Source organism: Echinops telfairi, unplaced genomic scaffold (genome assembly GCF_000313985.2).
Source record: "Echinops telfairi isolate 266 unplaced genomic scaffold, ASM31398v2 ScPeMD7_1713;HRSCAF=2227, whole genome shotgun sequence".
Taxonomy (NCBI): domain Eukaryota; kingdom Metazoa; phylum Chordata; class Mammalia; order Afrosoricida; family Tenrecidae; genus Echinops; species Echinops telfairi.
Window position 1 is genome coordinate 3,819,452 of NW_022105611.1, and position 17,916 is coordinate 3,837,367.

The following is a 17,916-nucleotide window of genomic DNA, read 5'->3' on the forward strand; positions in this document are numbered from 1 at the left end:
TCATATATTGCAACTCCCATTGCAACTGTTTTTAAATTATCTTCAGCAAAATTTTGCTTTCGTGTAATATTAATTGTTTGACAATGTCTGCATTCTGTTGAAGTGCCTTTCTTTGGAAGGAGCACAGAGAGATCTCTTTCAAATAGCTGCTGTGCACATTTCCTGGCATAGACTCGTGTGTGGTTCCAGTGGTGCATCAACTTGTTGAAACAGTTCAGGGGGGATTCCATCAATTCTGGGAGTCTTGTCTTTTGCAAATACCTTTGGTGCAGCTTGGAATTCCTCTTTTAATACGATTGGTTCTTAATCATATGCTGCCTCTTGAAATGACAAAATGTACCAAAAAGTTCTTTTGCCCATAGGATTTTTCAATATTGCTACTCAAGGCTTTCATTACACTGCTTCCCTTTGTCTTCTTGCACTTTGCTTTGAGCTCAGCTCTCTGCACTTCATCGATCTTCTTTGTGACTATTTTACTAATAAGATAGTTGACACATAAAGAGATGAAGTAACTTCTCCAAAGTCACATAGTGACACCAGGGCTTGAGTCAGGAAACTACTAAACCATATTTTACATAATTGGTTATTTTAGTATTGAAAAGAGGCCATTAATAACCCACCCTAAAAGAAAAGAATGTTATAATTATGTTTTAAAAAATCCTCATGTAGGCAAAATAACATATGCTTTTAAAATATGAATAATGTAGTCCTTGGTGGTTTCATCGACCTTCTAATGTTATAATGTTGTTACACATTTATACTAAAATTTTATATTTTTTTCATATAAAATGAAGAGATTTTCAAGGCAGTGATATAGGGAAAATATTTAACACAATGTCTCTAAAACAAACTCAGACAAAATAGATTGAGCCTACATATCAGATTCCTTAATAGGTTTTCAGGATGAATGAATGAGGTAGGGTTAAATTCCAGGATGAACCAACATGCACGATCACAACAGGATGCTATCTGAGAGCTCTCACTTTCACAGAAGATTATAAAGTAATTGTTCGGCCATTTCTTACCAAACGATACCCCATGGTCTTGCAACTGCTTGTCATGCCTCTTGGATAAATTGTGGATATTCTTTGCATAGTTTTCCAAAGCTTTTGCGTAGTCTTGAATGTTGAAAGGAATGATTCTCGACTCTGCAAGCTCATATGCCAGTGTTCCTCGTAACTGAGCCACAGACAGCAGTTTCTTAAAGGTTGAGTCATAGAATCTCTCTACCAATTCAAACGTGTCATAAATCGTGTGGTAGACTGGGTAGCTACTGTATTTATCTGTTTTCTTTTAAAAAGAAAAAAAAGAAAGCACATACAAAAATTAACTATTCAATTTATATTTAACTGACTAAAAATGATTACAGAAAAAGTACAGCCAAATAGAATCTTAGCTTTCATCATGAAGAAACAATAAAAAAGAAATTAATATGGATCCAAAATGTACGACTAACTGTTCACAGATTTGAAACTTTATCATCATTCATTTTATAATTCATGTAATCCAGGAAATATTATGTTCATCCAAAATAATGCATGCTCAAAATTGAAACCTCCTTTATATATTTCTGATACCCAAAATTAAAAATGCATATCATTTGTATCTAAGTGCAGTACAAAATTATCAACTGATTGGGAATAAAGGTTCTTGGTAGCTAAATACAGGTAAAGATTCTGCCTTTAAGCACTATCACATAATTATAATCATTTCCCTTATACATCTACCCAATTCACTACACTTTTCAAGCAGTAAATATCGAAGTGCCACTTAAGCTTTATTCTGTAGAGTACTCTGCGTGAACATAACTTATGACATGGACAGTCCTGTGTAAGTGTTTCGAGTTCTTAAGTCTACATTTCCTAATTTCAGTTTTACTTTCTACTACCTTGCTATAAAGCTATCGCTCCTCTTATCTTGAGCATCACTCTCCCTATATAAGTGCCTCTCCTTCTAGCCAATATTCTAAAACTAATTTACACTTAGAAATGAGGCAACTTTGTTCTGATTGATGACAGAGAATAAAAGTGAATAAGCCTTAAAGAAGATTTAACTTATACTTTTTAACGTGTAATGGTTGTTATTATAAACTTTATGCATGTATTTTGGGTATTCTGAAGCTGGTTTTATTTATGTCTTTGTTCATAGCTGTTTTCTGCATAGTCAAACTTTCAACTGATGTATAGTCTGGGCAAGCAAGACAGTAAGTACATCACCATGGAAGGGTGAAAGTGGAAATCCGTGACACCAGTGAGAAATCTCCATCTATTGATAGCCATGTATTGGAGATTCTTCAATTTGGTATTTGATAAAGATGAAATGGTAAAGGTCAAGTATATCAAAGTACTTTCATGTCCTTCTGATGTCTGAGTGATCATGGTGTAAATAGAAAAGAGGCCCAAATTTAATAGTAAGAGAGACTTGTCTTATTCTCCATCTCTGAGCCCTGACTCAGAAAGGAGGCCAGACTCGGAATGGGAAAGGGACTCCCAACAATAGAAAATCTGAGCTCAGTGTTTTCCTTAATTCTAATATGATCTCGAACTGCACATTTTCCTCAGAAAAGGCACAACGGAGTCTACAAGACTGGAGAATGAGTTATTCCAACAAAACCCGCTTCAGGAAAAGGATGTGAAGTACTGGATACTGACACCAGCTATTCAATACCTGGCCATGCTCCACGAACTACCTACCACGTCACTTAATATCTCAACTGGCTAAAATTTCACCAAGAAACCCACAGTGCTTCCTAGTCGATCAACAAATGGATTTCATGAAGCCCTTTTCTACCGTGGGAATTCTTTCCAAGCTAGGTGTCAAACCTGGTATCTGGAGCCAAACAACTCAATGACAGAACTTCTCATCAAATAAATATGGATGACATGCTGTGGATTCAAAAATGTAATACAGCTTACCCTGTTTTTAGTGTAACGAGCTCTGCCTGAGGTAATTCCAAGTCTCTGGAAATAAGCTTCAAAATCACTCCCAGAGCCCAGTTTGTTGATCCTAAATGTGCAATATAAATAAGTGGATAGATAAATAAATGCATGCATATTAAACAAGCAAACTATATATACATACATACAATGCTTAAATAAAGTGAATGCCATGCATGTAAGGGGAGAAGACAAATAGGCCTGGCCTCAGAATAACGAGAAACTACAGGGGACACATACAAGGGCTAGGAAAAGGTATGCCTCCTTCAAGACACTTGCTTTTCATGTGTGGGAAAATTGCTTTGATAAGTATGTAAATCTTCACTGACTACAACCACCAGGGCCAGCAAAGATGACTGCCTAGTCAGGATAGCCTCATCTATATTTTCAGCACATTTTTGGAATTTGTTTAGAGGGGAAAATAATAAATGGACTATCTAGCTCTGCTTTCAAAGAACTCATAGTCTAGTAACAAAATTTGCAGTGAGGCCATCTATATTTAAGATCATGAAGACTCTAAACCTGGCTTATTTCATTTCAGGAATAAATTAATATGTATATGTACAAATGAGTGCATTATTCTTTGCAAATAATTAAGAAACAAGAGACATATAAAAAGGGGCTTCAAAAACTTGAAGTAGCAATTTCATTCTCTTTTGATTCAACTTTCACATGAACTTTTTGAAGCACCCTCATATATACATAACTCACTTCCATTGACTAAATTCTAACTCACAGAGACCCCTATAGGACAGAGTAGAACTGCCCCTTATATACCAACATAATATAATTAAATGATCTGGAATACTTTGTGATATTCTGTTAAGTCAATAAGGCAAAATATAAATTTCTTTCTATATGCATGATAAACAACTATATATTTCTAAAATATATTTATTTTAGAGGTTAAGACTTAGCTGTTTTTAAAAATGTTTTCTACTTAACAATATTTTAGAATAAACATGTATTACTTAGGGAAATGGAAAACACATTTAAATTTTCAAAGTACTGATCTGGGATATATAAGTTATAAACTGCTACCGTGATCTGCTGATATTAGAAATAATAATACTGCACTAGAAAAGCAGTAAACATAAAATAAAATAAGTTCTGTAGTATGAATGAGAAGAGGTAAAAACAAATCTCTGTATAAATGAAATCCAAAGGGGTTACAGCTAAAAACTCATTATGGTAGTTATTGATGATGCTTTGTAGTACATTTTGAAGCAAACAATTTATCATCTGTTTTTTACTTCATTATCATTTTTATGAAGGTATTTAATACATAACAGAATAAAATGCTTTGTAAGAATGCAAAGCAACGACTAATGTACAAAGTCATCTTGATTAAAATATTAAAAATTAGATTTATCTGCTGTGGGAAAGATGAAGCTGTGTACTTCTGCAAAGATTTAAATCTTGGAAAACCAAAGGGATGGTTTTACACCACCAGCCATTATGAGAGGGAAAGATGGAGCTGACGGAGCTTTATACTACTGTGAAGAGTTCCAATGTCAGAAACTCACAGGGCAGCTCTACCCTGTTCTGTGAGTCGGCATTGCCTTGATAGCAATGAGTTTGGTTTTTCTGGTATAAAGTCACTATGAGTTGACATCGACTCGTGGCAGTGGGTTATTATTATTATTATCATTAAGCTCTATTGGATAAGCATTGGACTGCTAACTTCAAGGTTAGAAGTTCAAATCCACCAGCTAGTCTAAGGGATAAAGAAAAAGTTATCTGCTCCTATAAAGATTTATAAGCCCTGTAAAGGGGTTCTACTGCTCTGAATTGAAATCAACTCAATGGCAGTGTTTTTGGTTTTTGGTTTTGGCATTACAGGTTAAGAGATTCAACTCTGTTGATTAATCAGTAAAATAAAAGGGACCCCTTGGGATAATCTTTTCTCTACCCAAATTGTTGATATCTAGAAAGACAAAGGGCAAAGAATTCAGAATGGGTCCAAAATAGAAAAGATGTACATAGGAAATTTACCTAGGGACATTTCCATTTTCAGGTGAAGGGTCCTTTTTCAACCAGCTTTCATAAAGAGACTGACCTTCAAAACCATCATCAGGGCTGGAGATCTGGAAAAGACGAATCAAGTATTGGGAATTAGAGCAGAAGCAACAAAAGTTATGCTAATATAAAATCATGCATTTAGTTGTCATCACATCATCAACTTCTACCTCATTCTGTATGCATATCATGTTCATTTAAAAAAATCTATTTTAAAATAGAAAAAAATTAATTTTAAAAATCTCACATTCTTGTTTATTTGTGATGTTTCCATTTTAGTGATCTTGCCATGAATCTCCATGAGTCTAAGATGTAATTTTCTGCTTATTTTGGCAAACTTCATTTGTGTGTGTGTGTGTGCTCTGACTGTATAGTCAGAGGAGTTGGAAGACTCATAGTGACCCTATCAGGCAAAGTAGAACTGTTTCATAGAATTTCCATCATGTCCTGGTGGTGTTTTGGGTTAGGCACTGGGCTATTAACCTCCAGGTGGGTGGTTCGAAACCACCAGCTACTTCTGCAGGAGAAAGATGAGACTGCCTGCTTCTATAAAGATTTGGAATCCCTATAAAGAGTTGCTAAGGCGTTCTGGTGGCATAGTAGTTAGGTGTTTGGCTGCCAACCTCACGGTCAGTAGTTCAAAACCACCAACCCTTCAGAAGGAAAAATATCAGGCTTTCTACTCCTGTATAGAGTTACAGTCTCAGAAACTCACGGAGCAGTTCTACACTGCTATGTGTAAGGTCACTATGAGTGGGAATCAGTCAATGGCAGCAAGTTTGTTTGGGGTTTTATATAGGGTCACTAAGAGTTGGAATTGACTTGACAGTAGTGGCTTTGATTAATCTTTACAGAAGTGAGGGTCACAACTTTCTCTAATGTAGTGGCAGTGGATCAAACCACCAATTTTCCCGTTAGCAGCAGAGCACTTATCCACAGGAAAGATAAGGGGCCTGTCATTTGAGAGAATCAATCTTTAAAGATAACTGTCAATTGAAAGGGAGGGGCAAAATTAGAGGGAGAGTTGAAGTTTATGAAGGAAAAGAAAAAATTCAATCTGTCCCCTATTATAAATTCCATTTCAGGGAACTAATTAAATATAACAACGGTATTAGATGAGCCAGATACATAGTTAATCCATCAGAGATTCACCATGCTTTAGATTTGGCAGGATTGTTTTATAGCAATTACATTTAATATTAATAAAGTAAGCAAGCATGTATTTTTTTTCCTTGAAATTCCACCTTAGGCTTTGCTACTAAATAATCTGTCTGACAGATTGATAGGAGAGTGCGCTTTCTAATGCATAAAACAACATATAAAACAGCTGCATTAAGAGTTCCTTAATGACGCCCATCAGCAGATTTCTGGACACCTTGGCCTAGTAGTCAGGTTTCATCTCTTATGATTTCTCTACCAACACTATATTTTTAAGTCACATTGAAATAAATCATGTTCTTCCATATCTCCTTATCTCTCTCAAGTACTGTGCCCTCTGCTGAGAATGCCTACTCTCTGCCTCTCATGTTTCCCTGCATTTGATAGTCCAAGCATTAAAACCTCCTCCTATGCACCCCACCTTCCTCCAACCTTCTCCATACTTCTCTCCATTCCATGATTGCTCTCTGCATTCGATAGTCTCTAGTACAGATATCTAGATTCTAAAGTCATTGGATTCAGTTACCTTAAACTATTTTTGCTGCTATATTTATAGTGCCTGGCATAGAGGAACTACATACTAAATAAATATTTGTTGAGTAAATGAGTGGCAAAATCTCTCTTTGAACCCAGCACTTTAAAATTCCAGCTTAGTGTTCTTTCTGCTATACCAAATTCCTCTCCCACGTGAAAATGATGTACTCTACACAGTACACCTATGTGCATGATTGCTAGCAAGAAGGTTCACTGGAACACTAACATTGACACTACATTCTTCATGACAACGTCACACTAATAATACAAGCAAGAACTTGCTAATTACACAAACCTGATATATTCTGTCACTGGTACTTAATAATAAGTACTACTAATTAAGAAGCAAAAGGCTCATTCATCAAAAAGCATTAAGACACATCCACTTATCTACCTCTTTTGTCAGTTTATACACCAGTTGGTAAAGAAGGGGCGAACACTCAACTCTGAGAGTATAATTGCCTGAAAAATAAATAATAAAGACACATTATTTCATAACTATACATGACATTCCATACTTAAAACACAGGGAATCCAGGACGGATGATCCCTTCAGGACCAGTGGTGTGAGTGGCGATACTGGGAGGGTAGAGGGAGAGTGGGTTGGAAAGAGGGAACCGATGACAAGGAGCTACATGTGACCTCCTCCCTGGGGGACGGACAACAGAAAAGTGGGTGAAGGGAGACGTCGGACAGGGCAAGATATGACAAAATAATAATTTATAAATTATCAAGGGCTCATGAGGGAGGGAGGAGAAAAATGAGGACCTGATGCCGGGGGCTTAAGTGGAGAGCAAATGTTTTGAGAATGATGAGGGCAATGAATGTACAAATGTGCTTTACACAATTGATGTATGTGTGGAATGTGATGAGTCGTATGAGCCCCTAATAAAACGATTTAAAAAAAGAGCGATTCCATACTTATAAATGTGACTTCACTTTGTAATTATAAACAAACTGTAATATAGACTTTGGTCTTATGCCCTAACTCCAAGGACATACACGGGGAGTAACTAGTCCTTCAGGAGGAAAGGTTGCAGCACACACTTTAGCCAGAAGAAGGCGGTCATTGACTACTAGGGTAGCAGTTCCCACCAATCCGAAGAGTTCTACCCAAGGCAGCATGGCTTAGGGGAGTGCTGGCAAAGAACTCGATAAGACTATAGCAGGAGTATATTACTCATCCGTTCAATTCAATACTACATATCAAGGCAGTAGACTGAAATGGTCAGTAGCCAGCATGTATTCTGATACTTATCTAGAAATAATCAAATGCAATGAAAGTCTAGAACCATGATCATTATATCAGGTGCAAGAGGAGGAGGAAGTTTGTTCAATTTTTCCCCAATAAACACAGGATATATTTTCTATGGGACTAGAGATCTTTAGACAAAAGAACTTACTATGTCCATAGGAAGAATATTAGTAATACTAAAAGTTTTAAGATAGGAGAATTCAAAAGAAATTAGTATGCATAGTTTAGCTAAACAGCAGATAATCTAGTGACTTTTGCTGTAGTGAAATGGAAAAGGAAGATGGAACTGAAGTATCTCTTCTACGATAGTTAGCAAGTTGGAATTTATAGGTTTAAAAGATGGCACATTGTCTAAAAGCATCTGAAATAAAATTTACCTTCTATAGATGAATCTGAGTTGATATAAGCAATGCTTCTCTCCTGAAGTGTTTTTGCATTTTCCTTGAATTGAAACAAGTAGTTACTTTATTCATATTATTAATATTTGTAGAAATTTAAACAAGTAAATTAATGTGGTGAAAAAGTAGTATACAAATATCTTTATGAATCAAATACCCCTCATCATAATCATCAATTTATAAGAAAACGCTAATAACTGGTTAGCTAAGTAATAAAACATTATGCAATTAAAACATAATAAAACAAAATGAATACTGTATAGTCGGAGTAACTGTAGTAATAGGAGGGTACCTAGAGACGCAACTATTTTCAAAGTCTCACTCCCTGAAATCCGTCTTGCTGAAAGATAAAGACCTAAACATCTGTATTTCCCAACAAGTCTCTGGTGACATATAAAAGATTACAGATTGAAGTTTGATATTTATTTAGGTGGTGGTGGTTTTTTTTGCATTAGTATTTACATTTATTTCACATATGCAATTTACACACTCCTTAATGAACACAGTTGGAATGCAAACACATACACAATTGCCATGAGAAGCGTTCTCAGATGAAGTCACTGGCAGTAGTGTGGCAGGCACGCATCGAAGACGGGAGCGTGTGAGGCAGTGGAGGAATAGGCTGTAACCAGTGGCATTTGTCGTTTTCTCAAAAGAAAACACTCAGGAGCACCACCAGAACCACACTTAAACAAACAAAACCCCCAACTGCTATTGTGGAAGTTATCCTACGTTCGACGAATTATGCAAGGTGCTTCAAAAGAGTTTGTGGGAAAATGCCATTATCTTTTCATTCCAATTTTCCATGAACTTTTTGATGTCCCTCAAACAGGACATGACCAAGACAGGCAGTACTTTGGCCAACATCTGCTTACGTCCGCTGAAAATCTGCATAAACACAGACAAAAGGAAATGGACCCAACGGCCTATGAACGCCTCCTTTACACTTGCCACACTCTGCCTCGTTTCATTTCATGTTTGCAGAAGATGCGCATGCGTTTGGAAACCAAAGTCATGTCAAGTTATTCTTGAAAGCCTGGCTGTGTCTTTGGTAGGCTAATACTTTTTCAGCATTATTATTCATCACATGCATGCATATCGATTTTTTTGTATCTTTCTATATAATCCATGGTGGCTAGAGAGGACAGAGTGGGAAACACTACAGTAGAGTCCTCAAATCTCTAGGTCCTTACAGCCCCATCTATGTCAAAGACACCATGAGTCAGTGGGTGCACATTCCCCCTCAGTGAACAGTGGCTTGCTTTTAATACTCAAAAGGCCTGGGATTTTATTTTGCAGCTGGATATATCGTATTTGTTCCAGTCGGTATACTTATTTACCTACCATTACATTTTTCTTCTAAGATGGCATCAATAATATACAAGATATACAGAGAGTGCCAGATGTTTCTATTTAAAAGTTATGCAAAAACTGCCACAATCATGCTCAAAGTGTCTAAGTAACCAAATGGTGGCAAATGGGCTTTCTATATCCACATTGCACATCAAGGAAGGGAAACAGAAAGGAACTTGTGCCCAGTTATGAACAGAGCACATCACAAAGAATAGAAAGAATGTGCTGGAATTAACCAGCAAGGTTCTTTTAGCCAGTGTGCTTCATGGTCTCATTAAAATGTCACTAACCACTTATCCCTAAGCATCAGATTGTCTTTATATGAAGTTTGATATTTATTGGTAGTAGAGACCCAAGTAAATTTTTCATTTTAAAAAGTGAAAAATGGAAATTTCAATTTATTCATATTTTAAACAGATAAAAACTAGAAGGGAAGAAAGAGGCATGGATTGAGGAAAAAATAAGACAATCACTCTCTCCCTCATTCACAAATACACACACAAATACACAAATTCAAGAAAGATAGAGAATACTAATGTAGTCACACAGATAGAAAAATGTTGAGAGACGCCTTCACCTTTCTTTCTTCAGAGTGTTAACTTGCCAGTTACATGCTAGCATAAAAACAATGAAAACTGTGTATGGTTATGATAAGGATTCTCATTTGTCTCCTTGAAACTGCTCACTGTAAATATGGAAGCTACCATTATTACAGACTTAAAATAGAAATGAAGATCCCTGTACCTATTTAAAGAATGTAAAATATTGCTGTAGAGAATCAACAACCAGGTAGAAAACATCAAATTTTGAGTATTGAAATTGTCTTTTAACTCACATGTATTATATCAAGGAAAAATTTATTTTGTATTCAATTTCTTCCATATTTAGTTTAAGCTACTGAGTTTATAGAAATAGATAAACATATATATATGCATGTATTCATAAGAAATTATGTATTTCCAAGGAGCGCTGGTGGTATAGTGGTCATACATTGGGCTGCTAACCAAAAAAGGTCAGCAGTTTGAAACCATCAGCTGCATCGCGTCGAGGGAGAAAGTGGGAACTTTCTACTCCTGTGCAGAGTTATGGTCTCAGAAAGGCATAGGGATGGTTCTACCCTGTCCTGGATGGCTGCTATGAGCAGGCATTGACTCAGTGGCAGTGAGTTTGGTTTTGCTTGGGTATACATTTCCAAAGGCAGATAACCTTAATTAATGCAATGTAATTCAAATGAAACTCCAATTTGCACACACATATTTCTAACATCAATGTAATAATTAAAAGTCTGATTCTCCTGGCATCAACACAAATGACACTGGGAAAGTAAATGTGTGGTTTTATAACCTCATTTTTTGGCCTCAGATTATTTTAATTATTTTAAGTCACACAATAGGAGCTCAACAAGGGGTAAACCATTTAAGAAATGACACACAATGGCAATATATGTATGTCATGTTTTTAAACAATTTTATTAAAAAGGATAAGAATAAATGACAGCAGAAAGTAAGAGAAGTACTAAGTGCTTATCCAGTGTACCCGCTTTTTTAAAAAGGTAATGATTTTACTTTATCTTTAAGAAATTACAAATATTTGAGAGGTTAAAATAAGAAAATGAAAGGAGCTTAAGAAAGACACTTAAAATGTTAAGAGCTAATAAATGAAAATCAATCATCTAAATAAAGAAAAACACAAACTCTTGGAACTATAATGTAAGTCAATTAAACTGCACCGAATACACACATTTGTGTGTGCAAATGGTAAAATATGCTTATAGTTATCATTTTACATGGAATCTGTAATCATGGAATTATCTTATATCATTATTTTAATAGAACATCTTATGTTTCCTTTTTTTTCACAATTGACAAGTTTGTGTTCAAGGTACAGTTCTAGGTGCATAAAGAGACATTGGTTAATCCTGCTTAAGAAAATCAAACACCTAATAATCAATTTTTTAAAGTCATCAAGGAGACAGGACCTAACCACAGAGAATCAGCCAGCCAGCACCGATGTTCCGTGGTAAAACGCCCTGCAGGGAAACCTGGACACTATAGGAAGGCAAGTCCTGACTGGTGAAGCAAGGGAGCTGGACGTGCTCATTGGCCAGACGCAATGAACTCACTGCGGCACTGGGAGAACGTGTAGATGTACTGTGTCGACTGGACAGATGTGGTTTGGCAGCTGTGCTACAACATGAGTCACCAACCCGAGGGCAAGTTATCTGAGAACTCTAAGCAGTCTCCTCAGGTTTGATCTGCCGGCATCTTTTCCTAGTGTCCCTCCACCCCACCCCCCCGCCCCCGCAAAGCACAGTGAAGGTAATTAACCAGTCCCTTAGTCCGACAGTCTCATCTCAACTTCTTTCCTTCAAACCTTCTTATAAAAGGGAAATCATTTTGAGCTCTCCGGAAATGGATCTTAGATGGTTTGGGAGGCTGAGTGGTGTAAAATAGCAGTGTGGAAATTCCTTTCCTCTTCTTGCACCGATTTCGTTTTAAACTGGATTTCACTTCCACTTTCCTCCCCCTTCTCCCATCGGTGCCCTCACAGGCCCAGACAGACATCCTGGCATCCAGGGCCTCTAGGCCTTGGTGTGCAGCAGCATTACCCAGCACAGGATATCCTGGCTTTTGTCCTCCACAAGTTCCCCCTTCACCACCAGCCTTCTGGAGGGGAATTCACTCTGCATGGGGAGTTTATTCAGGTAGCTGGAGCTCTTTCCTTTTTGGACAGGGCAGCCGATGCCACTCTTGCGACCATCAGACACAGGACTGGAAATCGGGAAAGCCCAGCACAAGGCCATGCGCCGTGGCTGTAAGACTGTAAGACTGTCCTTTGATCAGCTGGCATGACTGGTTGGGGCATGGGCTCACATTCACCTCCTTTATAGCTCCAACCATAAACCAACAGTCCTTAAAACTCACCGCTCAGCTAATGAAGCAGTATTGAGCACCAGAAGCAGGAATGGGGTGGCCAGGAAATGCATCGTGGCCAAGGAAGGTCTTTTCTTAAATGGAAGAACTCCAAGGAAAGTGAAAATGAACTTCAAGGATCCACATTTTACACAAGTTGATTCCCATGTCAAAACAGCTTGTTACTCAGATTTAAGGAACTGTAATACCCTTGAACTTAAAGGCTGAAAAGAATCAGATGACTGCTATCCCAAGGTTGCAGAGCACTGGACTTTGGTTCATATCTCTTGTTTGGAGGTTACCCACCGAACGGAAGTTTGGGACTACCATATCACTGCTATTCTCAGGCTCTCTGTGCCCTTTTTTTCAAATAGCTTGTCTTAGTCTAGCAAGCACAGCTCTGCCTTTTTGAAAGTTTTGCCCTATCTCCAACCCTCACTATTTGCATAAGAAGAATCTCATCACTTGACTGATTTGTAAAAACCAAACTTCAAGCTCACTGTTACTGAGTCAATTATGATGCATAGTGACCCTGTAGGACAGGTAGAGCTGCCCGTCAGGATGTCTGAGACTGCAGCTCTGAAGGTGGAAGAGAAAGCTTCATCTTGTTCTCATGGAGTGGCTTGTGGTTTTCAACTGCCGACCTTGAGAATCGCTCAGCATGCAACCACTATACCACCAGAGCTCCTTTCGATTTATACAGGCCAACAATCCACGTATTTTAGTCCAAAAATCTGTCCTATACATGCATACTTTGCTTTTCTAAATAGTATTTCAAAGTTTGTAGCTTGGCTAAATTATAGATACTATCAAAAGAGTTATGATATGCCCCATGGAGATGATTTAGAATGTTCCCAAATAAAAGGATAATGATGGCGTTAAATTGGACCAGGGACATAAATAAACCATAAATACATGAATTGATTTTGAGCTCACACTTAATCATGGCACTAACAATTCATTTATGTTTGCCCTCATAAAGAAATCACTGAAGATATAGTACTATAGCAAAGTGTTGAGAAGAAATTCGACGGTTCCCAGCTATCAGAAAAAACATTTATGGTCTTAAAAGTTGATCATAAAACAAACCACCCAGCAACAAGGGAACAAGTGATGTAAAATCAATGGAGAGGAGGGCATATGATGCCTGGTAGGGCTTGATCAACGGCAATGTAACCTAGAGGAATTACTGAAACCAGAATGAAGGCCGAACATGACAGGTGGACAAGAGGAAAGTAAAAGGAAATAGAGTAAATAACTAGGAGGCAAATGGGCATTTATAGAGGTCTAAATATAGGCATGTACATATGTAAATATAGTTATATATAACGATAGGGAAATAGATCTATGTACATATATTTATATGTTAAGAATTAAGGTAGCAGATGGACATTGGTCCTCTACTCAAGCACTCCCTCAAAGCAAGAACACTTTGTTCCAATAACCTGGCATTCCGTGATGCTAACTTTCCCAACATGATTGCTAAAGACAAAAGCGGGTGCATAAGCAAATGGGGTGAAGAAAGCTGATGGTGCCCGGCTATCAAAAGATATAGCACCTGGGGTCTTAAAGGCTTGAAGATAAACAAGTGGCCATCCAACTGAGAAGTAACAAAGTACACATGGAAGAAGCACACCAGCCTATGTGATCATGAGGTGTTGGTGGGATCAGGTATCAGGTACCAAAGACCCAGAACAAAAAAGCATATCAATGTGAATGAGGGGGAGCATGGAGTGGAGACTCAAAGCCCATCTGTAGACAAATGGACACTCCCCTACAGAGGGGTCACAGGGAAGAAATGAGCCAGGCAGGGTGCTGTATAGCATTGTTGAAACATACAACTTTCCTCTAGTCCTTTAATGCTTCCTCCCCTCACCTCCCATCGTGACCCCAATTCTACCTTACAAATCTGGCTAAACAAGAGCATGTACACGGTACCAGAGCATGTACACGGGTACAGATAAGAGCTGGAAACACAGGAAATCCAGGACATATAAATGCCTCAGGACCACTAATGAGAGAAGCAATACCAGGAGGGGAAGAGGAAGGTGGGGGAGAAAGGGGGAACTGATCACAATGATCTACATATAATCCATTCCCAGGGGTACGGACAACAGAAAAGTGGGTGTAGGGAGATATCAGTCAGTTTGAGACATGAAAAAATAATAACAATATATAAATTATCAAGGGTTCATGAGAGAGGGTGGGAGAGGGAGAAGGAAAACTGAGGAGCTGATACAAGGGCTCAAGTAGAAAGAAAATGTTTTGAGAATGATGATGGCAACAAATGTACAAATGTGCTTGACACAATGGATGGATGGATGGATTGTGATAAGAGCTGTACGAGCCGCCAATAAAATGATTTAAAACAAAGAAATAAACTAAGTGAGGTGACAGCTAAGTCAAACTGAAGACATACACTGGCCTATGTGATCCAAGGATCAAAAACAATAAAGGAGCTCTATTGGCGTCCTGGCTAAGCCCTGAGCTGCTCACTGCAAGGTCACAAGTTTGGTATTACCAGCCGTCCCATGGGACAAAGTACTTTCTACTCCTGTAAACAGTTACAGTTTCCAAAACTCACTGGGGCAGTTCTACCCTGTCCAAGAGGGTCGCTGTGAGTTGCATCAACCTGATGCCAGTGAATTTGGTCTCGTTTAGTTTTTGAAGGAGGGAACAGCATTAGTACATTCTAAGCACCCAGTTTGCAGAAGGTGATGGTGGGCAGTGAAATCGGGGTCCCCACTTGAAATAATCCTCTGTGAATCTCTTCTAACCATTAACCAGGCATGTGAATAGCCTTGCTATAAGAGAGAATGAATTGGAAAGGGGACTAATGGAGATGTAGTTAGGTTAAAATTCAACACTATCATTTATTGTCCCTTTTTACCCATTTAAATTTGTTTGTTTTTATAAATAATAAACAATTATCATCATAATAGAAATATCTGAATAAAATAATAACAGAAAATATCTGTTAACTTTTCAGTGCAAGTTTTTCAATGTCTTATTTGGTTATTATTGTTGGGTTTGTTTTTTGCTTTTTGTTTCATTTATCTGTTTTCCTTGATAAGAAATCCACAATAGATAAATAAAGATATAGAGACAGTAACTGGATTAATAGTTGGGTTTCTGGCAGGGAAGCTTGGTGGGAAATGGAGAGCTAATAATAATGAGAATAACAAAGAAGAAAATGTTCTAAAATTTATTTTTTAAATTGTGGTGATGATTCCAACAACTCTTTTTAATATGTTTAAATTTTGAGTTATATGATTTGTGGAATACATATCAATAAAATTCTTAGAAAACATCTTGCTACTTTTGATTATTTTCTGGATTATTTCTTTTTACTATTGTTCATAAAACAAATACAAATAGAGAAAAAGTATTTTGAAAATAATGAATATTTTGAAGTCTACTAATTAAGAGATTATTCTGTTTTGCTAATTAATATGAAAGTAAAAATGAAGTGAACCATTGGTATTTGTTTGTGGCCATCCTGATGTACATACATTTGATCCCTGTTGGCAAAGAACATAGGAATAATCTTCTTTTACTTACCTCTGCCCATTCTGTAGAACCTAGAAGTCCAAATTCTTCTGCATCCCAGCTAGCAAAAATGATAGTTCTTCTAGGTCTCCAGCCTGTAATCATGGTTTACAGACATCATTAATTATATCTGCCTCCACATGAAGAAAAAAAAGGAAATTACTTTCTGGCAGCATCTACCAATGAATATTACTTACCTCGACTCATCAGTTTTCCAAAACTCTGGACAACTTCTTGCAAAACAGCAGCTCCACTGGTGGGGTCAATGCCTCCAAGTACCCAGGCATCCCGATGACCTCCCACAATAACATACCTATCTGGAAAAGAATGCGTTTAAATGTTCAAAGTACGTGTTTAAAAGAACTACTATTTTGAACACAATATTAAGAGCTGTAGCTTATTATTTTAAACTAATCTTCCTCTTGCTGTGCTTTCCTCCATAGAGAAAATGCACACTTAAAATGTAGAATCTTCTTTAGTGTAGTACAGTTGCCCCCCACCACCACCACCAATTTACTAGTTTATGTTAGCTGGGGCTGGGGGAGCAAAGGTCACTGTTGACTCAAATTGATCTTTATCTGACTCCTTTCATTTTTGCAGAAAGAGAATAAAAAACAAAACCACTGACTCACCAGGCTCCAAAGACCCTCTGATAGTTCCAATTACATTGTAAATCCTTGTAATTTTGTTGATATTATGAACATGCATTCTAATCTTCCTAGAATTTAAAGGTAAGTAAATTATTTCTCAAGGAAGAATTTTATCTAGACATTTTCTTCCAACTTTTTCCAATAAAAATTTTCAAAAGTACAGGCAACACTGTACAAGGGGGCAATAAATTCCCTAGATCCACCATGTAAATCGTATGCCGTTTGCAAATAAGTTGAAGACATCATAATACTTTAGTCCTATATTCTTGAATATGCATATTGAAGTAAAACTTTTTAAACTGATGGCTAATATTTCTTATTCCTCCTATCTCACAGCTATATTGTGATATTAATTTAAAGTTCAAAATATTATATAAGTCAAAATAGTATTAGGCTTATGAGTTCATTCTAAAAAAATTTAAACACACCCGGCTTAATGACAAAAACAAGGAAAATTGATTTCTATCTGTTGGATGAAAAAGTATAAACAAATTCTTTTAAAGTTGACTTGGTATTTACATCCATTCTGGACACATTAACTATCTTCAAGTTAAGAAAAAAGATACACTTTCAGACAACGTTAAACTTCTTTTTCAGGAAGAAAAGAATTAAGATCTTTTATTGGGGGGAGGGTTGAGGAAGTAAAAAACCCCAGTTGCTTCTAATTAAAAAAAAATCATAATAATGGACACCCTAGTAAGTCATTAAAATCTATATATTAAGCACAGTTTCTCCTCAAAGCATATTTTATTCAACTAAAGGTGCATTTAGAGGGGTAAACCTCCAATCCATGAGTGAAATCTTTCATTGTAAGTCATTAGTGAGTTCATTTTTGCTACTAAGTGGTAAAGATTAGCAATAAATAACAATAATATTGCTTCTGAAAATATGGGCCTAAACCTATGATTATTATTATTATTAAAATTACATCATCATGTGAAAAAATTAAATAAGCAATAATGTAAAACACAAGGAAGGAGAAAATTATCTATTTTAATAAAAATGTTAAAATAAACATGGGCTATTTGTTTAGATTTTCAAAATGTTATCTATATCCTTTTTTTTTAATCGTTTTATTAGGGGCTCATACAACTCTTATCACAATCCATACATACATCAATTGTGTAAAGCACATTTGTACATTCATTGCCC

The 17,916-nt window shown here is 36.8% G+C and overlaps 1 protein-coding gene and 1 pseudogene across 1 annotated transcript in view; both read right to left on the reverse strand.

Annotated features, from left to right (window-relative positions):
• The window catches only part of LOC101660793 (N-acetylated-alpha-linked acidic dipeptidase 2), a 68,440-nt gene that overhangs the window by 10,427 nt on the left and 40,097 nt on the right, over positions 1–17,916 (reverse strand). Inside the window, exons 9-16 of the mRNA XM_004708894.2 lie at positions 16,747–16,832; positions 16,312–16,431; positions 16,127–16,209; positions 8,280–8,343; positions 7,042–7,109; positions 4,932–5,023; positions 2,916–3,006; positions 1,026–1,290 (exon numbers count right to left, since the gene is read on the reverse strand). Coding sequence (XP_004708951.1) covers positions 1,026–1,290; positions 2,916–3,006; positions 4,932–5,023; positions 7,042–7,109; positions 8,280–8,343; positions 16,127–16,209; positions 16,312–16,431; positions 16,747–16,832 — 869 coding nt within the window. The remainder of the gene's footprint in view (positions 1–1,025; positions 1,291–2,915; positions 3,007–4,931; positions 5,024–7,041; positions 7,110–8,279; positions 8,344–16,126; positions 16,210–16,311; positions 16,432–16,746; positions 16,833–17,916) is intronic.
• Positions 12,235–12,639, reverse strand: LOC115870482 (annotated as a pseudogene).